The following is a 23,238-nucleotide window of genomic DNA, read 5'->3' as shown; positions in this document are numbered from 1 at the left end:
TTTCCTTCTTCGTTCTGGTGTGGTCTTGCTGCAAATTCCTACAAGCACGCATGGCACCTCCAGCACCCAGTTCCTGCAACATGGGCACCTTCTCTGGCAATTGGCTCCTGCTGTACCTGGTGGCCAGCACCAGCCAGCCTCCAGCAGCCTCTGCTAGCATCCCCCTCAGGTGGTTTGGTAGCAGATTGCCTCCAGTGAGAAACCTTCTCATGAATACATTTCCTCAGAATCCTCAAGGGTGGATTTCCAGCAAGTTCTATCAGCACAGCACCACGATGACTTCTCTGCCATCCAAGGAGCCACAGCCAGCCATCCTCTCTGCAACAAGGTCTAGGGTGGAAGAGGGAAACTCGGGCTCGATGCTTTATCTCAAACCCAGGGGGAAGTGACTGATCCTTGTATTTGCTATTATTCCTCTATTCTTTAGATTTCTCTTTAATTCCTAATAGCCAGTCCTCATCAAAGTTAATATTTCTTTCTTTTTTAAAAAAATAGCTTGTTTTATTATTTTTCATTGTGGCAAAATATATATCACATAAAGTTTACCATCTTAATCATTTTTAAGGGTATGTTTCAGTGTATTAAGTATATTTACACTGTGCAACTCTCACCACCATCCCTTTCCAGAACTCTGAACCATGAAACTGAAACTCTGTACCCATTAAACCCTAATTCCCCATTCTCCCCTCCTCTCAGTTACTGGCAACCACCATTCTACTTTCTGTCTCTGAATTTGACCACTGTAGGTACGCCAGATATGTGGCATTACTGAGTACTTGTCTTTTATGCAACTGGCTTACTTCACTTAGCAGAATGCTCTCAAGGTTCATCCCTGTGGGAATATGTGTCAGAATTTGTGTCCTTTTAAAGGTTGAATGGTATTTCATTGTATGGATATTCTGGTTGTCCATTCATCTGTCAATGAACACCTTCGCTTCTACCTTTTGGCTACTTGTGAATAATACTGCTATAAACACGGGTGTGTAAGTACCTGTTCAAGTCCCTGCTTTCAATCCCTTTGGGCGTACTCCCAGAAGGGGAATTGCTAGATCATATGGTGATTTGATTTTTAATTTTTTGAGGAGCTGCCATACTGTTTTGCTAGTTAATATTTCTCTATATTAAACTTTTCTGTCCAAATTATCATGTGGTTTGTCTCCTGATTGGCTCCTGAGTGAAACATGCAAGGCTCAACAGGTGCATACATTCCATTAGTAAGTAACTATGGTGAAGAATGGAATAAAAACTTATTTTTTAATATTTCGATGTATAGGTATTATTTTTTAACATGGCTGTCAGTTATTAGTACATAATTACTTAATAAGTTATTTGGACCTAAGCACTTAACAAATGAAACTGTTAGCTATTTCTTTCGTCGTAGAAATGACATACATAAATTGCAGAGGCACTAACGCGCCATGAGTTAAGAACACTTGGGAACCTTTGCCCCTGTCTTCGTGTTTCCAGCTGCCGTTAGGACCAGTCTGCTTGGACGGTTCCTGAGGCTCTCCCTGTCTGGGAGCATCCTTATCCCTGAAAGCACAGCAGATACACATACACACATTCCCTGAAATGAGACCATGGGTTGAAAGTTCAAGTGACCACCAAGGCTACAGATAGAATAATCCATATCTGCCACAACTATTGGCTACTGCAGGCCCTGCACCCACGTAGGCAGCAGAGATAAGCAGGCCACGGGTGAGGCGCCAGGATGCCAGCTAAAATACCAACCTGTCTCTCCCAAAGAAAGCAGTGGCAATCCAAGTGAGTGTGAATGATGCTACCAGTGGTAAAATCATGAATGTGCACCCCTACATGTAGATCTGAATGACTTGAAAAGTAATCATTCAGAGACTTTGACATTTGTTTTCATGAACTGTAAATTACTTCAAACAAACCTTATAATGAATCACAACATCTTGTGCAGCTTCACTGTGGGAGCAGCTGCTGCTGGTCTTTTTTCTGCTGTTACACCCTTTTTATACCTCTCTAAAATCTTTGCTCAGGTTTCAACTCCCCTCCATAAAGCCACAGTAAACTTCTACTAAAAGCTGATCATCTTGATGCTAGTTGTCTTTTGAGGCAGATTTGTAAGCTATTTAAAACACAAGATTATACCTTGTAAGGGTTTCCCTACACCCTTCTTTCTAGAGAGTAGAACACGTATTGGACACTTCGAAGGCACTATATAAATAATCAAATAACCATTTAACCATTTCATAATATTAAATTATGACATAAGCTTAATTTCTCCTCACCCAAAAACTACGTTTAAGTACAAGGAATCGTGTATATAATAAATAATTGTTATCTTCAAAGAAAGAAAACAAAAAAAGAAAATTTCCACTGCATCTGGAGAAATGAGGCTGATAATCTGCACCAATCCATAAATCTACCAAGTTTACAAAAAATCTATCAGAAAAAGAGCCAAGAAGAAAATAGTTCTGACAGCTGCAACCCTTCTGTTTTACAACATGCAGAGAATGGATGCACTTCTTTTAACATCTTCATAAACAGAGTGGTGAGTAAATGCAAACATCCCCAGTAGAAGCCACTGGAGCCTAGGCTTCAACTAATGGATTGTGCTTATCTTTATGGAGACGACCTTACCAGCCACTCATCAAACCCACCACAGTTGTCCTAGGAACCATTAATAAAATGGCTTGAACAACATTCCATTTCAGTTCTTGGAATTTCCAGGGCTGGCAAAGGTACCAGCAGCAGCTGCCCACTTTAAGAGAACAGCAATCTCATCATCCTCAGAGGGGGAGCTTTGTTTCCTTTATGTTAAGAACTAACATCCGGTACTGGGCCACCTGAATACATATACTAATAAATCCCAGATGAGAATACCAGACACCTCTTTACTCAAGGCATGAACTTCTCTCAGGCACTAAACATTCTATTAAGAAAGTCTCTTAGGAGTAAGCGTCCCCTCAGAGGCTGTTTGTGTTTACAATATGCTGTGTTTTCTAAGGCCACTTTGGGATCCATCATTGCACCGAAGATAATTAATTTTGTCATCTGTTTTCTTAATGGATAAAATTAACCTGTGAATATAAAAAGGCAGCACCTTGGTTGTCCCAAATATTCTGTTACCTGGAACGAAGGAAGGAAAAAGTACTCCACTGGGACATAGCCCCAAATTCTGAACCAGCAACCCAGTTCAGAACCAAACAATTTATGTGTTTAAGTTATGTCTTAATATTATCAGTGATAATATTATCAGTATAATTTATTAAGCACCTACTATGTGCTGGGTATTATGGTAGGTACATTATAGAACATATCTCTTACTACATCTTAGCAAGGTGGGGATTTTAGCTTTGGAAGCACTGCTGTATACATTGCCACTGATCCTCATGACAACCATGTGAGGCAGGAATCTTAGGTATTATTGGCTCCATTTGCTTCTGGGGAAGCTACAGATCCTCAGAGAAATTAGGTGGCTGGCCCAAGATCACTTAGCTCGAACTGAGTATGAACTGAGACTAGAATGTGGGTCCTTTGACCTCATTCCATACTTTTCTCTATACTATGGTGTCTCTGATTGAGCAGAGAACAATAATTATATTTCAAGGCAAACATGCCACATGCTCCAAAGGGGATACAGAGCAGTAAGAGAGGTCAGATGGCACAGCCAACACAACAGCTCTGAGCCTGGCTGATGTGGAGGAAGGGGGAGCCAGACATTAATAGAAAAGGGGAAGTCCAGAGAAGAAACAGGTGTGGCAAGAGGGAAGGCGAGGAGTTCCACTTTACACATCTGACTTTGAGGTCTGAGCAAGTCAATCAAGGTGGGTATATGCTTGACCCTCTTCTATCAGACCAATTTCTCATATAACCAGGACTCTCCAAGGGAAAGCTGCTGCACCTATAAAGCTCATAATTTTTTTATGAAAATATTTCTAAAATGGATTGCATAGCAAATCTCCTCTTCACTAAACAAAGGCTATGGAACGTACTTTATTTTTTGACAAACTAAATCATTGTTGTTAACTACACTATTCTGTCATATAGATATGAACCTATTTTTGCTCACTAAGCCCTGCCTAATAAAGTTGTCTGTTTCCATTGTTGTTACAGCTCATTTTCATTGTCGTTACAGCCAGATAGCAATTTCTACCCAATTTCAAGAGACAAGAAGATGCATGTAATCAAGATTTCACATTCTTCTTAAATGCTCCAGAAAGCCTATCCCAATACATAGATCTGTAGAACAGATGTAATATCCTTAATCTAGTAGAATCATGTTTTCAGGTGAGAGCTGGGACATTAGGATCTAAAATCAATAAAGTGAAATTGCACATAGTTAAAATTACCTGGGAAATTCCTTAAATGGCCCAGAAAGTACAGAACTGTCTACATGGTTTTGTATCTACACAATACTTATCAGTTCCTCTAACTCTTAGTTTATGTTTCTCTACAGTTGCCAATCAGATGTGTTCAAGTTCTTTTTCCACGATGATGATAAAATCATTACCACCCATTTGTCCGGTCTCCTGAATGTGTTTCGAACTCTGTTGGTAGGCAGAACCGTTAGAATTTATCCTCTCCATTGGTTTTATCAGCAGGTAGCCATCACTTGTTCATCATAAGCAATGCGGTGACTCCCTGGTCATGAAGTGGCTAAATATAAATAGCCAGGATTTCCCGACAGCTGTTTTCTTCCTCAGAGCCTGATGTCACTTTCTATTGACAATTTCTAACAATATTTTTTCATATTCTAATTGGACGTCCAAGGGACCCAAGAAGAACCAAAGCTTGATGGAGAAAACCAGAGGTTTATTGTTTGTTAGAGGTAGCTGTAGGTGTCACTGTTCAGATGTCATCTTCACTTATGTAGTTCTTCATTCTGCAAATATTTATTGAGCATCTACCACATATAGCTACAAATGGTGTAGATAAAACAATCACGGTACCTGCCCTCACAGAGTCTATACTACAGTGGGGAGCAGGACGGACACTAATCAAAATATAGTATGATAAGTGCAATAGCAGAAAAGTATGGGGTGCTAATGAAAGCTCACAGGACAAGTACTAAATCAGACTTGGGGGAGGGGGTCATCACGGAAGGCTCCCTGAAAGAAATGATGCCTAAGCTAAGACTTGAGGGTCAGGAATTAGCCAAGGTAGAGGATGTGAGGGAGAGAGAAGGAAGAATGGTACCAGGTAGAGTTAGCAGTATGTATAATGGGCCAAAGTGAAAGAATAAATGGTAAGAAAGAAAGGCTAAAGAAAAGGCCAATCCTCAGGTAGCCACTGGGGTCTCTGAGAGAGATAATTTAGTAACATGACTAGAGACAGAAGCCAAATCGCAAGGGGTTGCAGAATAAACTGATGTTAAGGAAATAGAGAAAAGATTGGTGGAGTAATCATTTATGAAGTCTCACTGAAAGGAATAAATTGAGAGAGCACTCTGAGGAGAAAACACTATCTAAAGAACACAATTTTACCACAGCTTTAATTGAGTGGCTTTGCTGAAGGAATATTTAAATTCCCATAACTCTCCCACTGGCCAACACCAACCACAGGGAAGCTGGGCACCATCAATCTCTTACAAAAACACATTTGCAAGAATTTGCGTGGACTCTGACATGAGTTTGAATAATGTAAATAAAAAAGAATAAAGTTGAACCCTACTCCCATGCTCAGTGGCCGGTGCTAGTCTAGCCGGTCTTACCTGAAGCAGGGCAGCACAAAGTGTTACTTCTGAGGCGCCTGGGAGGCTCCCAAGCCTCAAATTATCTTCTTTGCACAACAGGAGATACTCATTAGAGAGGCAGCACTTTGGGCTACAATTTGCCCTATTTTCTGTTCTACCATCAGGTTCTTTTAAAAATACAAGTATTCCTTGGAGGAAAGGTCTGTCTATGGATGACTAACATCTAAGAGTATATGAATTCACTGGTTTATTTGTTTATGCAGAGCACATCTGAGGTAGAAGCAGGGATGCAGAAATTGAGTGGTTTGGAGAGTTGGGGAAACAGTGAACACAAGCTCATCCAGTCCTTATTCCACCCTGGTCACTAACCCCAAGCCTGCCTGACACCAAGCAAAGGCAAAAAGAAGTGAATTCACAAACTGGTAGCCTTAGGTCTGAATCCAGATCAGAGAGTTTTCTTGGGCCAGATAAGTTTTGTTTTTCATCTCAACTTCAATGCTTTTCGATGGGGCCTGTTCTCTGCAAGTTGGCTCCAGGCCTCTTGATATCCAATGTTCCATACAAAGCAGCATTTAAACGTTCATTTCTTGCCTGGTTCAAACAACTCTCTCCTACTAAGGTAGAACTCCAGCATTACCCGTTTCGGAGTGGAACACATGTGGTTTACTGAGCAACAGGATCACTAAAAAACGATGAGCCACAAAAAAAGTGTGCAATACCACTGGTAATCAGACTCTTAACAAAAGAGAAGACCAAAAACACCAGTGAGGCTCACCAGTCCCAGGATAAGCCATATAACTGTGGCTTTGAAACCACTTTTTAACAGAAGTATCTGCCACAAGTCACCGTCTGATCTCACCTCACGTACAAGGCTCCTACAAGATCCCTGACACCCAGATGTCACAGAACACAAACTTGGCAGCCAATGTCCAAGCCAGACTTGGCAGAAGAAACACCCCTGCTATTCGGTGAGCTGTGGCTATCTGCAGCACCTGTAGCATCCAAATGACAACACTCAATTTGGAGCACTTCACACCTGGTACTCAGCCAGTTGAGCCACTTGGTAGCTATTTAAGACATTTACTGCATGCAATACAGACACTGCGCCATCACTTATTTGTCTGTACATTCTGGCACAGAGGATTTAAGTCCTTACCTCGATTCCATCTCAGTTCCTCATGACACTCCCCATCGCACCCTGCGTAGAATCTAGGAATCAGAAAGCTAGTGCTCAAAGGAAGCTTTTGAGGTCCTCTCATTCAATCTCCTCATTCCTCAAACTTGTTCACGAATGATAGATTAGGCCCAGCAAGTTGACAGGACATGTTCAAAGGCTTGTCATATGAGTATCTTAACAGGGACTAGAACCTGAATGTCCAAGGCCTACACTTTGGAGTTCTCTGTGATCAGTCTCCCCAACACACCGCGTCTTTCTGCAGCCTAGCCCAGTATTCCTGGACTTGATAATTTCTCTTTCTTGCATAATAAGAGCCATAACTGATATAATATCCTGGGCAGCTAATGAGGAGTGTGCTGAGGACTTCTAATCTTGTTGCCGGCTTTATCACATGTCCAGCCCATTCTCCTCCATTTCCCCAAGTTTTCTGCCTAACAGAGGCCAGAGAATAGCCTGGAAAGGCCCCTACCCTGCAAGGGCAAGGCTTGCCTATCTGATGATAGTCGTACCTGAGATCAGAGACTCCTTGGTGGGGGAGGGGGAGAGGGGAGAATGCCGAGAAACCTCAGTAGCACAGATGGGGAGGGGAGCCTGAGAAGTAGGACCCAGGTCCCTGAGCTTTTCGTCCTCCACTCCCAGCATGGTGCTGTCCCATCACCCCTGATAGAGCTTCCTGATGGATGTGTGATGTGCCACAAAGAGGTGGCTGCCTTCCTGACAGGAGGCAGAAAGGGAAGTCTTGTAAGGTAGGAAAAGGTATGTAAAAGCTCCAGATCACAATCTGGAGCCAGGAGCCAAGTCAGGTCCGCCCTGAGATTTTTCCCAGGAGCCAAGAGTGTAGTGAGGAATTCAGGGACACATATGGTAAAGGGTAGAAACTTACTAAGTCATTAGCAGAGAAGGGGCAAATCAGCAATGGAAAAACACTGGTCTGTGAAGGTCAGGCCAGGTTTTTGTCTTAACGATGTGCTCAAAGTCCACTTGGGACTGCTTTTAACAAGCCACACAACACGTAGCTCATTGCATTTCTGTACTTCCACTCACCAGAAACACTGAATTCCAACAGAATGATTTTCGACATAAGCGTTAGCATTTTAATTAGGCTGTCTTTGCAGGTACCTTTAACTGAACACTCTCATTCTCTATCACCCACATTCAGCAAATACTTGTTCATAAACTAGAAATGTAGAAATGTTTCTTGTCAAGTTTTCTTAAGGCCTACTTACTGCCCATAGCAGCTCTCACATAAATACCTGCATTTCTGCATTTGCTTTGTTGTCCTGAGTTTTGATAACAGAATTTCCTCCAGTAAGCGCTCCTTCTGAGGTTCTCTGCAAAGCCAGCTAGGAGATCTCACCCTTAAGTACCGCTCTCCTGAAGACCATAAAGCAGAGGACCACAGGGGTCTTTGTTCTTATGCTCCAGGGGTAGACGAAGAACTAATTACAAAAAGAACTATTGATGCCAAAGGATAAAAATCAATGCTAACTCTAATGGTTGAAGGTAGTAGGATTTCAGAGCTCATTTATAGACAGTGTACACAAATGAACATGTAAAATTACCTTGGCTAGCAAAAAAAAAAAAAAAAAAGTGCTATACAAACAAATATAAATGCAAAATAAGATGATGATGTAAATCTCACACTACCTTTTAATGGGCACTTTGCTTTAAGGCAAGAGAGTCAGAGATGAGTTAGTTTCCCACAAGATGGGATGACTTTATGCAAATACCTTGTTACTTTGTCCACAGAATACAGGCCATGGGTGATTAAAAGAGAGATGACTTAGGCGACAGCATAAAGTCATTTTCCTCTATACTTAGCACTAGTCTGACCTTCATCAGAAAGTGAGATTAGAGGATTTGGCCTGTGCCCAGAACACAACAGTCATAAGATCTAAAGAAGATGAAAACAAAAAAAGAAGAAAAAAAGGCTCGAACTGGTTCACAGTAAGGCAAGGAGACAAAGAATGTTGGGCAAAAATTTTCCAGGTCAAGCTGCATTTGATGTTAACCAGTCACTCTTTTATCTTACGTTAACTATATCCAAGTAACTTAAAAATGAATGTAGGGATGTAGGGAGCCTTTATGAGCTTGTAGATTCTTGAGTTTAACCACTGGTAAAACCCAAAGGATTTATCTCCATACCAAAACAAAAGAAGGTAATATTTGGCAGGGGACTCCTCTGAGATAATAGGATAGGTCTGATGCTTTTTATGTGTGCCCTGGGGCCTCTACAGGTAGGCAGGACACACTAGGATGGTGGGGACAGCCAAGATTAACCATACTGAAACTGCTGCTGGAGGAGCCCACAGCACTTGGCTTCCTCCCGGACTGCTACACTTGGAGGTCTGGGCCTTTGAGGTCACACATCCCACCTGGACAGGCATGGTGGTGGGAAGAATGCTGGGGTCAGGAGGCAGGTTTTTATCCCAGCTCTGGCACTATGATGCTGAATAACCATGGACACCTGACTTGATTTCTTTGTCCTAAATTTCATCTGTAAAATAAGATGATTAGACTAGATCATCTCATGCTTCTCATCTCATGCCCAGTAAAGGTCAAATTCATTATGATTGTCCATAAGGCTCCACCTATTCTGGTCCCTCGCTAGCTCTCTAGCTCATCTCCCCTTTTGTCAGCCCCTTGGCTGTTTCTGGAATACCGCACCTATTCCCACTGCTTTGCATCTGCTTGCCTGTGCCTGGAATGTTCTACTCCAGGATGTTCACAGGTCTAGCTTCCTAAGATCTTTCAGATGAGTCTAGTATCACATTCTCAGTAAGGATACACAATTGCAAACCCTCTATACATGCAACGATCCTTATCCCCCTTTTCAGCTTAAAAAAAAAAAAAGTGTTTTTTTCCCCCTCATATCACTTAACCTACTATATATTTTACTTGTTTTGTTTGTTGTCTCTCTCCCCCACTAGAAGGGCAGGGATTTCTATCTGCTTTGTTCACAGGTATATCTCGAGTACCTGGAAGAATGCCTGGTACATAACAGGAATTTAGTGAATGGATGCATGCAGGCATGGGTGAAAGGGAGGGCAGGAAGAGTACAGTTCTCCACAATGTCTTCCAGCTCTGAGGTCTGTGGTTTATGTCGTCGAAGGGCTCTGCTCTGTCGCCACTGTACCAGGATGGACTCTGTAACCACGTGAAACAACAAGCCAGCCCAGAGCTAGATGTGGTATGTTTTCACTCTGCTGTACCACTTCTCCAGTGCTGCTTCCTGTATGCTCCATGCCCTGAGCTGAAGGGCCATGCACACCCTGCACTCTCAGCAACACCACCACCTCTGAACATTCTCTATGGAGAATTCTTTATATCTGATAAATATATTTCTATGGGAAATTCTTTATAGATGGTAAATATATTCTGTGTGTGTGTGTGTGTGTGTGTGTGTGTGTGTGTGTGTACACACATATATATGTATGTATGTATGCAGCTCCATTTTCTAAGGCAAAATTAGTGTCATTTTGGAGAGCATAGTTACAACCATCTCCTTTCTCTAATTCTTCATTTAAAATTCCTGGGAGAAAGAAAATTAAGCTTCCTTACTGCCAAGATATCACACTATTAATGTAACCTGAAGGGAGAAGAGGTGACACTCCCATGTGCATTTAGGCCAGTTCCACTAGATGGCAACCTGGTCTGGGCGTGCTGGTATTCAGGGGGTGGGGGGGTGGGGGTGGGGTGAAATTTATCCTCCTGCCTCCTCCTCACCTTTAGCCTGCTTTTTTTCAACCAGTAATTTATAATTCACTCTTAAATGGTTCATGCTTATTCATGAACGCATTTGACTTAATCACTCCAGCCTTAGAAGCTTTATGTATACTTCTTCTTTCTGCCAAAGTACGTTACTTACCCTCCCTTTGGAACTCTCCCCAAAACTCACTTCTTCCACAAAACCTTCCCAACCAAACCTGGCCCTGGTCCCGACTATATACATGCCATTATATACAGTCACAGACACATAACCATTTTTATATGTTGGCTAGACTGTGCCTATATACATATATAAAGAAAACTGACAGAGAATCACATGCACAACTCTGGGCATCTGGTAGGCAAATGTACATTTAACATAAATGATGTGCCGGTGACCACATTCTGGTAGTCATGGCTCTAGGAAATAGCACTGGCTGCCAAGTGAGACCAGAAACTAGATATATTAACACCCACCTATGTCTTTCGGTTTTTAGTTCCTTTCTAGTATTTAATTTAAGCTCTAGAAAGTCTTGAGTAGAAAAATTTTAGATAAACTTCTCAAATATTACACATAAACCTGAACAAAAGTATGCAAATACCAATATAACTTTGAGGGCTATTTAAAATGCTCTCTTATTTCAATCCTCAAAAACTTTTCCAATTAACCTTAAAAATAAAATTAGGTCTACTTGAAGAAAAAAGCATTAAGTAAGGCTAAAAAGAAACCTAAGGTGTATTTTAAAAGTACGAAAGGGTTTATTGTATATATAGGATAAAATTGCTTATTGGCTGTTAGAGGAAATGGAAGCAAGAATGTTCTGACAAATATCTACACAATGGGAGAACAGAAATAAACACCCTTGTGTTTGTAAGTCACCACATGGTGTTACTGCCACTACCAGACCACTGGGAATCAGAAATGTCTTAAACTAAAGCTAATAAACATGTGTAAATTGTAAAAAGGAGAAACTTTAAGTGAAAAAGCTATCCAATCTTTTGTGAGCCCCATTTCTGAAACATTTGAGCCTTCAACCGATGCCATTTTCCCCACCCGCGACACTGGAACCTACCTCTGGTTCTCCACACCCAAAGTCACAGCAAAAGAAAAGCAGTAATTTGTTGAACACAACCACTTTAAGGCCGTGACCAAGTTATTCCCTTGTAGACAGCAACACCATGTCACTTAGTCATCTGAATATTCCGCCAGATTCCGACATGGACTTAACATCCAAGTCAATCTGAGGGCAGTTTTAACTCACCTAGTTTCAGCATTTTCTCCTTGTACCAGTCAGGACAGCTTCACGGAGCCTTGGTGGAGTCACACAGACTGCAGAAACATACACAGCCACCCTGTTGTATTCTACGTCATCTGTATCACCTTCAGGAAGAGTCAGTCCTCCCCAAGAATAATCCAAAAATATTTATGTCGTCCTTTTGAAAAATCCACCATAAGCTTACCAAACAAATGCACAGAAGATCGTCACTTTAAAAGTTGTCTTGCTTGTTATTCTGGGAGCTGAGTTTCGTCACCTATAGTGGAATGCATTCTGTGGCCTTTAATTGTGAATCCAGAGAGGTCTCCATGTCCTAATGGGAATGGACTGGCTGCTGCCTGTACTTGCTACCTGTAAACTACGGCTAAATAGAAACACAGGGATTACCTGTGATAGGCGAACAAGAGGTATTTTCAAAATCAAGCAGAAACAGGAAGTCTAACGTTTCGACATGCTAGAAAAGAGGAGCAGATACTTACAAAACAAAAGGGAGCAGCCCCAATCATAGATGCCTGGAAAAAAGAAAATCAAAAAACACCTCATTCCTACCTGGCCAGTATAAACATGAATGTCTATTAATAGTAAGTACTGCTTAGAGGTGTTCTCGTTCTCACAACTAGAGAACAGAGTTTGGGCAATGTTGCTACATAAAATCATTAGTCTTTACTTTTGAAAAGAATATAAGGTTTTTATAAAGAATGTACATGCAATTGTATCCAGGCAATACACATGTTCACACACACACAGATATATACATATATGCTATTTAACAGTCCTTCAGAAGCTTATTTATTTCCCTAGGTTTTGACAGTCATCACCACACACAAATCTCTCCCTTGTCCATCCCCACCACATAAGATTCTGCCAGTCCTACGTGGTGCACTTCCAGGGTGCCACCTCTATGAAGGCTTTCCCTGAAGATCTCCATCAACTATGTAGGATCTCAGTAGATTCAAGGATCAATAGCTAGGCCAGTGCAGAGGCATCACCTGTGTTCTGAGGCAGAGAGGGGAAAGGAGGCAGCCAGGTCTTCCAGCCCTAGAAACCCTGCCGGGTGGCCCAGCAACCAAGGAATCTGTCCAGATCCAATCCAGCTTTGTTAAGGCACTTGTGCTGAATAATACATGTGGCTCACTGTCTTTTTCTGGTCAGCACAGCTCTGCAGCTGAAGCAGGGTGCCCCAAGCCCCCTGCCCCCTAGAGAACAATTGGCAATGCCTGTGATGGAGGTACTTCGGGCTGCATGTGATACTTAATGAGCTATCATTAGGGAAGTCTGGGTCCATCTTATCTGGTATGACTTTTCCACCTATCTGCAACCATGTGACAGTGGCTTTTAGAAAACCAGATCCTCGTCTTCCATGCACATACACTTCACGTTATCTAGGCATCTTGAGCAGGGTACAGATCACTTAAATCTTTTTTCTGTCCCCACACTTGGTGGGTGGTGATCCCAATTTCTGAAGAGACTGACAGAGCGAAAGAGATAAGCAGCATATTCAACAAGGCTCTGCCAGATAAGGCAGGGCTGAGAAGAGAAGCCGTCAGGCCTAGGCCCTACGCTACCAAAACAATCTCCAGAACACACACTCTCTCTCTCTGGCCTAGTTTCATCGCCTGCTTATTACATACCCCAAGAAAAATATTTCCTTTATAGCCACCCACATCCTTATCAGCAGTACATTCAACAAAATCCCCACAAGAATAATGAAACATGTGCCTGCATGAAAAAGATACCTCTGTTTGTTTATTTTATCTGATTCTACAGCCTCAGAGACTGAACTGGATAGATCTACAAAACATCTTGACCTTCAGGCTTTGGCATTCCCAAGATGCTCCCTAGTCCCTAGTGCAGGATACTGTGGCTCCCAAGAGCAGTGTTGTTTTCTTTCTGTTCACCTCCCTGCCTTCCCATCAGTTCTCTTTCTTCTTAGCGACCTCAACTCTTTCAATGGACTCCCTAAATCCATGGCCAACCAGAGCCTCCTCAATTTGACTTGCTTCTCTTCGTCCCGCTCCTTCAAGGAGGAAGGAGTCATTGGCAAAGCAGGAAAGAAGATAGACTGAGGGGAAATTTTTCCAGGAGACTCAGTGCCTGAAATTGGCAAAGTGTTCCAGAAACATTCTATAGATGTTATCACAGAGACAGAAGATGGTCAGACTCATCCTCTCTCATCCAAGGGGTCCTTGCAGAGGAGTACTTGGTTCATGCCTAGACAAGGGAGGGAAAATCCCATTGGCTGAGCACCTGATGGATGATGGGCAGCGTGCATGATGCTTTCCTTGCATTCACTCAGTCCTCACCAAAACCCTGGGAGGTGGACTCCATTATCCCCAGGTTACAGGTAAGAGAACAGAGCTCCATAAATTTAATATACCTGCTCAGTGCAATGCGGAATATGAACCTAGGTACACCTAACTCCAAATCTGTTGTAATTTTTTCTTCATGTCACATCACAAATGTGTCCTTGGTTCATCAGGCAGAAAACAAAAATAAGGGACTATCTGGAAAATAAAAAGAACACCTGCAACCCACCTTTCAAGGCCAGGCAGAACAATGAGATAAACTGCGAACAGAGCTTCTGGGGGCCAGCCTTGGCATCAAAGACAGGGCTGGAGCGGAGATGTCTCAAGTCTGTCATCTAGATGACTGTCATTAATGGCCTCCCCCTAAACGGGCTGCACAGAATTGGGGAAGGCAGACTTTCCTATCACATAGTATGAGTTTCTTTGTTTTAAACATACATTTTATTAAAAGTTTCTCAGAAGCAAAATAAATAAATTAATTAAAGCCCTTCTTTCTCTTTTCTCTCTTAGAATCAGGACTTCAGTATTGGCAAGACCTCTGATATCATCTAACCTCATTTCACAAGCAAGGAGAATAAGGCAGTCCAAAGAGGCTGAAGGCATGCCTAAAAATCACACTGCTAGCTGCTTAGCCGTGCAGCTGCGGTGAGAGCTGGCACTTAGGGCTTTAGAATGAACATTTATGTATGTCTTCCTATGATGCAGACTCAAATCTCTCTTCACACTTGCACTACCAATGAAAAGACTAAACCGGCATTCAGAAAGCAAAGAAACACTGAGCGCCTGCTGCAATAAATATGCGGGCGCTTAAATGTGGTTTATTTTCTCCTGACCTGAGTATAAACAAAAGTCCTGACATTTTATAGCATTCTTCCATTGCAAACCTTTATGTGAAACTGAACAGGATCCCTAGTGATAAAATACTAAACTAATTAAACTTTCAATTTGCCAAGAAAAACTCTCCAATTGCAGAGTAAATGTCTCTAAAAATTTTAGAATTTTTAGTTAATATGCAACATATGATATTTCCCAAGCTGAATTCCTCATCCTCCCTCCATCACCAAACCTGATCATTTTTCTCTGTTTTAACCTCTCTGGATTTAATCGCCACCCTGTCATCACCGATTCTTCTCTTGGTTTGGACGGTTGCTCATTCACCGAGTTCTGCTGTCTTCCCATCTGTGCTTCTCCTATTCTCATTTCCATTTGGATTCTATTAAATGCTTTGCTTTAAAGGTAGCAGAAGGTGGTTTCTTGAAGACAGCTTTCCAGGGAATGGCAGCAAAGCAGTTCTACTCTCCATTCTCCCTTTAGAGGACATAGAACTTTGTCATTTTGTCATTTTACCCATGAGGCTATTTTCAAACTTAAATTAAAAAAAAAAACACAAAAAAAAAACAACTTTCAAAAATGTTTTAATTTTGAGAGCAATCAAAAATTACAGCATGTCTTGAGCAAAGTTTCTCTTTGATCCCTGCTCCAGGAAAAACATCTATAGCAGTTTTGACCATTTCCAGAAGGATAATATGTCGCCCAGTTCCCGGTCTTATTCCATTTGTACCCAGAGCTCCCATGTTTTTGCACCCAACAATAAGCACCTGTCCTCCACCCCACCCTCCTCAGCCTAACGACTCAACAAATTTGTCTCACAACAAGGTGCTATCCAACAAGCTCCTTCCACAGGTGACTGGGGAGCAGACATGCCGGCAAACCACCTCTCATCCCCTGGAGAGGCGTCAGAGCCCTGTTTTCCCTCCTCCATTCAGCAGTCCTGCTACAGATGAGGAGGGGGCCGTGGGAGCCCTGAGTCCCCTATCCTCTGGTATTTTTCTGTCTTCCTCCACTATCTTCTCGTCACTCAAGTCCTTTCATGACAAAGGAGGGCAAGTGGGCTCATATAATCTAAAAATGCTCATAATAGAGCAAAGGGGTAGTTTGAAACTAAATTCATATACTTCTTTACCCCCAAACAGCTTCTCTTTAGGTGCTCCATATGTCACCTTCCCATCAGGCATTCAGACTTGACATCTCAGTGTCATGATGAACCCCATTCTCCACTGCCAGCCACCATGTTCTCATGTTTCTCCACCTCTGCAATGCCCCTTCTGCTTTCCCCTCGTTCCAGCCCCATCACCCCATCCCACCCCAGGCTTCATCCTCTGGCCTGAACTTTCTGCTCCTTTGACTTAGTTGCCCTCGTGGCACATCTTCCCAAAACAAAGCTCTATCACCATAACGTCACCATCTGTGCCTAGAACTGAGTTTATAAAGTGCTTCCCCATCCTCACTTCACCATGTCACTCTGATGAGGATGGGCGATGCCTCCCTACTGTTCATGGGTGGAGTCTGCACAGGCAGCACAGGATTTAAGGCAGTCCCCAGCCCTGCCCCCGCCATGCCCAGTGCTATTCTACCTCTGGGCCTCTGATCACCCGCTTTCCTCAGCCTCTCTCATCATTCTCATCCTCATCAGCTACAAAATACGGCCAGTGTTCCAACACTCAGCTCACATGAGACCTGTCAGTACTGCAGCTCCCACTCCTCTGTCTCCCTCCGTCACTCAGAAGCTTTCTTACAGCACTTAGCAAGTTTTGCTCCAAGGGATGGCCATTGCTACACATCTCATGACCCCCATTACACTGCACATTCCTAGGTGACGGGAGAGTTCTTTACTCATTCAACAAAATCAACCTGCATTTATCTAGTATATACTGCATGCAAGACACTGATTTAGATGCTGGAGACATGGTGGAAAATAAAACACATAAGGTCTCCTGTCCCACAAAAACTCACATTCAGTAGGAGAAAGAGATGGCAGACAAGTAAATACATAAATAAATAAAAGACAAATCATGAAAGGTGCTAGGATGGAAAGGAGCACAGGGTTCTAAAGGAGACCAATCTGGCGGAGGTGGCATTGGAGGTGTATGCCAGAGTCAGAGGAAGAGCAGGCGCTCCAGCTGAGACAGGACAATCTTGACACACTACAGGGGAAGGAACAGAAAGAGGGCCAGTGTGGCTGCAGTGTTGGTAGCACAGAGGAGAAGGGTGTGAGAAGCAGTTGGGAGTTGGGCAAAGGCCAAAATAGGTAAGGGCCATACAGGACATGGTAAGAAGTTGATATTATATGGTAGGAATGTAAAACAGGTAAAATGTCTGGAAGGCAAAGTAGCAATAAAGATCAAAACCTTAAAACTCCACATGCTCTTTGAACCACTTCCAGGAATATATCCAATGAAACAGACAAGTGTGGACAGCCAGTGTAAGGGAGTTGTGTGTTATTATGACAACATGAAAACAAAACAGCCCAACTACCCAAGTGGGGGACTGGTTAAGTGACTGATGGCACATCTATCTAATAACATGCAATATAGTCTTTAAAAATGATCTTGTGGAATAATGAATAACATAAGAACTCTTCACAAAGGCTACAAAGCAATATATAAAAGCAAAGAAATTATATTAAGTAGTATATAATTTTTATAGAGGAAAACTACAGGCATAAAGATAAATGCCTGGTGTGTTATATTCACAATACATTTTTTTTTTCTGGGTGGTGAAATAAAGAATACCTTTTTCCTCCATTTTTCTATATATATATATTTTTTTTTTTGTAAAACTATAGTTGATACATATACTAAACTTTGTTTTGTAACAAGGAAAAAGGGTTTTAAAAATCTGTGAGTCATAAGAAAGTATAGCAAGGGTGGATACCCTATGAGATTACAAAAATAAATAAAGGCTGCTGATCAAGAGATGGCCAGGGCAATCGTCTGTCTTTTTAGGGAATCTTCAAAGCAAAACAGAAAAACAAACCATAAAAACTCCCTAGAACTTAGGACAGGAAGTGTGTCATTCCCTTCTGGCTTATCCTTCTGACTCAGCACTGACTATTAGGCCCCTCTCACCCTTGTTCTGAAGGACTTAGAGATAGGAGTTCTGGGAGGAGGAAGACTTAGAAACCTCACCCAGGATCTCCCAACCCTGGGGGTGAAGTTTGAAACGCTGACCTGGATCTTTTAAGAAAATAACTTTTCCCTATTATTCTTTAGATTCAATACAGCTGAGACCAACAGTCCCATTTCAGTTATTACAGGTTAAAATGATTGAGTTCTTGTCTGTTTCTTTTAAACAAGATTTACTGCTCAAAACCCAAATATGCTCTTGTGTTCAAGCTTTCTCCCCAAACAGGTTTGAGAATTTAATAAACAGTTCAGACAAGTCACAACAGGTCTCAGGTATTTGGATCCTGGCTTACACAGTCCAAGCTGAAAAAGTTGATGCAGAGGCCCATTCAGCCAGTTTGCCTCCCTGCTCGCCACTGGGTCACAAAGGTGGTTTGGTTCCTAGTCCTGTTTGGCAGCCTCCTAAACTCAGAACTCAAAAGCCCTTCGAAGAGCACAGACTGAAAGTGATTTGCTAGCAGAATCCCACAGACTTCTTTTAATTCCATTTTAATAATCCTCTGGAGACTACAGAGCTGAGGGAAACATACATAGGACTATACGACAAAATAGAAGTTTATAACTTTGGAAACCTTTAAATTTTTGAGGCAAATTAAATCAGAATTTGAGGACACTGACAATTACAATCCAGGGCCACTGCCTTCTGACATTCATTCAACAAATATTTATTGAGGCCGTACTGTGTCCCATGGTAGCCCCCAGGATTAATGATAAACAAGGAGGCTGGAGGAGGTGCATGATGCATAGGGACGGTGGGTGGGGGTGCGGAGTAAGGGAGACAAACACTTCCAAGAAACTCCAACAAGTATAGTAAATTTGGGAACAGGTTATTAAGAATCTTATAAGTCCTGTTTAAATTTTAAACTTTATCAAAACTCCAATAAGGCATTTTAACCAGGGGATGACATAATCAGATGGATATTTTATATAGACCAATATCAGCACAGAAAGCCAAACCGGTGTGGGAGTGGGAATAGGGGATGCATGTAGCAAGTGAACTATCTTTGAAGTAATATAGATAAGAGCTGATGGTAGTGGCCTGGTCTTAGTTGGTGGCAGTAGATTGTGATAAGCAATGTACAGATTCTATAGCTATTCGATGGGAGAACTGATAAAACTGGCAATTGATTGGGCATAGGGGTGAGGTACTGGGAGATCTCTTCCAGATTTCTGGGTAATCAACTGGATCATTTACTGCGGGGAAAACTGGAAGAGCAGGTAAGTTCAGCTTACTACATATTGAATTGGAGTTGCCTGTGGGATATCCAAGTACCGATGAACACTTTACAGCCAGACACACAGGTCTAGAACTTAGACAAGAGGTTAGACTTGAAAAATAAATCTGGAAGCCATTGCCATGTGAAGCCCTAGGAATGGATAGGATCGCCAAGGGAGAATGTAGAATAAGAAGAGCAAAGCACTCAGACAGAGCCCTAAGAAATACCAACATGTAAGGATGGGGCAAAGAAGAGAAAAGACTGAGAAGGAGCAGAGAGAAAAGGAAGAAGAAAATCAGGAGAGTGAACTATAAAGGAAAAGTCTGTACAGAAAACAGGAGCAGTATGGACTCACAATGAACAATCAAGAAAGAACTGAAAGGTGCCCATCTACCTATTAGTAAAATGATAGACACTGTTCCACTTCTTCTCCACCTCTCTGTATTTCTGGAGTCATCTGTGAGCAGGAAGGGGCCAAATGGGAGGCAGCAAAGTAAGAGAGTAACTTTTGAGATAAACTTAGCAGCAGATTCTGGCTATGGTCAGAGTCTGCTCAGCGGCTGAAAAAAAGGGCCAAGAGCCACAGAAGTAACAAAACATAAGGTTCTGAGACCAGGCCTCAAAGAGAGGCACTCTGTTATTCAATCAAAAGTATTTATTGCTCATCTACTATGTATGGGCATTTGTTTACAGTGCTGGGGATAGAGCAGTGATGAAGTTCTAGTGAAAGAGCCAGAAAAACAGGATATCAAACAGAGATAAATGCTGTGTGCGTGCGCACATGTGTGTGTGTGTGTGTGTGTGAGAGAGAGAGAGAGAGAGAGAGCGTGCGCCTGTGTGGGGGGCTGGGGGGAGTGTTGGGAAGGGGCAGAAATCAAAAGAAAGGGATAGTGATTGGGAGAGAGAAGTATTTGGATGGGCGGTCTCCTAGGGTGATACCTGACCAGAAACCTGATAAGAGTGAGGGAGAGAGCCAAGGAACATGCCTTCCAGGCAGAGGGAAAGGTTGGAAAGTTTGAGAAAAAAGGCAGTCCGCGAGCTCTAAAAGGAATGGGGGAAGCTGGAAGTGTAAGAGATGAGGTTAGAGAGTTAGGCTGGGGCCACGTAAGGGGCCCCTATAGCTCGTGGTAAAAAATGTGGACTTCATTATGATGACAAGGCACAAGAGGGTTTGAAGAAAGGGAATGACATGGTCTGATGGGTTTTATAAGAGCACTCTGACTACCTAAGAAGAAGTGGCTGAGGGGGACAGGCAAGTGCACAGGGGAAGCTGAGAGGTTGCTGAGAAGAGAAATGGTGGTAGCAGTAGAAGGGGTGAGATGTGAGATATATGGACTTGGAAGGAAAATGAACAAGACTTGCTATTGGATTGGCTGTGGAGCGCTGAGGGAATCAGAGGACTCAAGATGCCGCCCAGGCTTTTAGTCTGAGAGCTATACATACAAATGTGTTGATTGAGAAATGCAAGCTCAGAGGAGAAGCGGGTTGGGGGATGGAGGTGGAATTGAGATGCCTATTTCTATAGGAAATGTAAAACAGACAACAGAATAGTCAATTCTAGAGTTTGGAAAAGATGTGTTACATATTTTAATGTGGGAATCATTCACTAGCATTTAGTATTTAGTCCATGGAACTAGATAAAATCACCTGGATTTGAGATCCCAGCTGCACGTTAGTATACCCAGGTAACCAAGAACAAACCAACAAAACTAATCTAAAAATCTAATGCCCATGAGTCTACCCCAGAGATTCCGAATTCATTAGACTTGAATTAAGACCTACTCCTTCTCCCCTTTTTATTTTTTAACAGCTCAAACCAGGTTAAGTGAGTGTAGGGAAGAGAGGCAAGGACTGAGCCCTGGAGCACGTCAGCACATAAAGGCCGTCCCATGGAGGAATTACGCAGTGGTAGGAAAAGCGGGTGTGATGCCTTGGAAGCCAAATCAATAAGTATTTTGAGAACAGGGAGGGGTGAACAATGAGGAATCCTGCTGAACCCAAGGAAGATGGAGATGGAGAAGCAGCCTCATGATTGCTAAAATGGAGGTCTCTTGTGACCTTAACGGGAACAGTTTGAGAGGAGTGGAGGGATGAGGAAGGGCGGCAACTGAGGGTGGGGGCAGGGGAACCCGCAGGCAGAGACAGCTCCCTTGGGGAGTCCCACCAGAATGGAGGGGAGAGAAGCAAGGCTAGAGCTGGAAGGCTACTTTGGATTGAGGGAGGAAGTTTGTTTTTCATTTGCTTTTTAAGACAGGTGATAAAAAGGCATGTTCCGATGCTGATGAGGATGCTCCCATACAGAGAAAGACACTGATATCGTAGGACTGGGGGTATAATTGCAGGAGGACTCACAGAAGTTGGAGAGAAAAAGCTATTAAGGACCCAAACTAATAAATCTGAAATTCCCCTTCAAATGCCAGGTGTCTTCCTTTTGCATTATTCAGGAGACGTAATATGTCCTAAAAACCACAGAATGGTTATACTGGAAATGGAACTTAATCCAATGTCTAGTCCAATGTCCACTCCCAGCCCATGGCTGGAATTCTCTGTCCAACCCCATTTGTGGTCTTCTTGACAACCTCTGTTGGAAGGGAATTCCTACAGCATTTCACCCCCTCCACCCACTCCTCACCAGCCCATGGTTCATGATCTGTTTGGATACTCCTTAAATTGAGCCAGAATCTGTCTTCCTGTATTTCAATCCACTGGCTCTGGTTCTGTGCTTCAGGATACACAGAATGTATCTAATCCCTCTTCTGTGTTTTTTGAAAATTTGAAACTATTAACTCTTGCCCCACCCTGTTAATCCCATACTCTCCAAACCAAACTAGATTTTTTTTTACATGTACGGACAAACAGATCTCCATTCTAGAAAATATCTAGACAGGGGCTACCAATCCACCTAGCTGTTCTTTAGTATGTGAAGGTGTAGACAAACATATCGGAATAAAGTTATAGCAATATATACACAAATAACCCACAGTAACCCTGGGTTCCAAGAAGTCAGAATGGTTTGAGGCTATTTCTACTTCAAAGCTTGGGCTTGATCCATTCAATCCTTAAGCACTAATTTAATTCTCTTCCTCCCCATCCTGTCCCCCAATCCCAGCAGAGAACCACCACCATCCAAACACATAACTCACCCACACACAAACACACACACACAACACACATACCATATATGCACACTCACTCAGACTGTCAGGAGAATATTAGACTATTTATTATTCAGCATACCTTGTAATAGTTCTCATGACAATCAAATTTTTAGGAAAGAGTCTCTATAACATAAATTAATTTTCTGCAAACTTTATACAACAAAACTCCAAAGTCGGAAGAAAAATTTGAATGTTTACATATCCAAAGAGAGCTTTTTAAAAATGCAATTATTAATTAAGTTAAAAGCACAGCTACAAAAACCAGGCTTGGATTAAAATGAAAGTATCCCTTGGATTATGAAGTCATTGCTAAAACTCAATGAAGAAACAGGATATGTTATCTTAACACAGAAGTTTGGAGTATTCATGCCAGATATTACATGAGCGTTATTTTTAAAATCTTAATTTAAAACATTTCAACCACTAGATGTAAAAGGGACCCAGCATCCAAGAGTATTGCATCAGTGCCTCAAATCAGACTAAACTAGGCTAAAACAACTTCTAAAGCAATTATAGTAATTAAGGTAAAATGTGCATAGTAGGCCCTGAAATATTTACTGAATAAATAGACTCCATTAAATTGGAGTCGAAAAGCTTTTGCAACAGCAAAAGAGAAAGGAGAAAACTGAAAAAACTATTATAGGCAGAACCCCCAAAGCTGTAACTACCCACTTTCAGCAGTTTTTGGGAACACCAATAGTTTTGAGTATACTTATTGTGACACATTATATTTATATTTAATATTAAAATTTACCACCTCGATTA

The 23,238-nt window shown here is 42.1% G+C and overlaps 1 protein-coding gene across 2 annotated transcripts in view; it reads right to left on the bottom strand.

The window, feature by feature from the left end:
* The window catches only part of TNFAIP8 (TNF alpha induced protein 8), a 102,920-nt gene that overhangs the window by 41,268 nt on the left and 38,414 nt on the right, over positions 1 to 23,238 (bottom strand). Inside the window, exons 1-3 of one of the 2 annotated variants that reach the window (XM_011358274.2) lie at positions 12,307 to 12,333; positions 12,012 to 12,191; positions 11,813 to 11,880 (exon numbers count right to left, since the gene is read on the bottom strand). The exons of the other annotated variant lie outside the window; for it this stretch is intronic. Coding sequence (XP_011356576.1) covers positions 11,813 to 11,825 — 13 coding nt within the window. The 5' untranslated portion in view covers positions 11,826 to 11,880; positions 12,012 to 12,191; positions 12,307 to 12,333. Of the gene's footprint in view, positions 1 to 11,812; positions 11,881 to 12,011; positions 12,192 to 12,306; positions 12,334 to 23,238 lie in introns of those variants that run through there. 2 annotated transcript variants of the gene reach the window in all.

This window comes from Pteropus vampyrus, unplaced genomic scaffold (genome assembly GCF_000151845.1).
Source record: "Pteropus vampyrus isolate Shadow unplaced genomic scaffold, Pvam_2.0 Scaffold39, whole genome shotgun sequence".
NCBI classification, from domain to species: Eukaryota; Metazoa; Chordata; class Mammalia; order Chiroptera; family Pteropodidae; genus Pteropus; species Pteropus vampyrus.
This window is presented reverse-complemented; position numbering and strand designations above follow the sequence as displayed.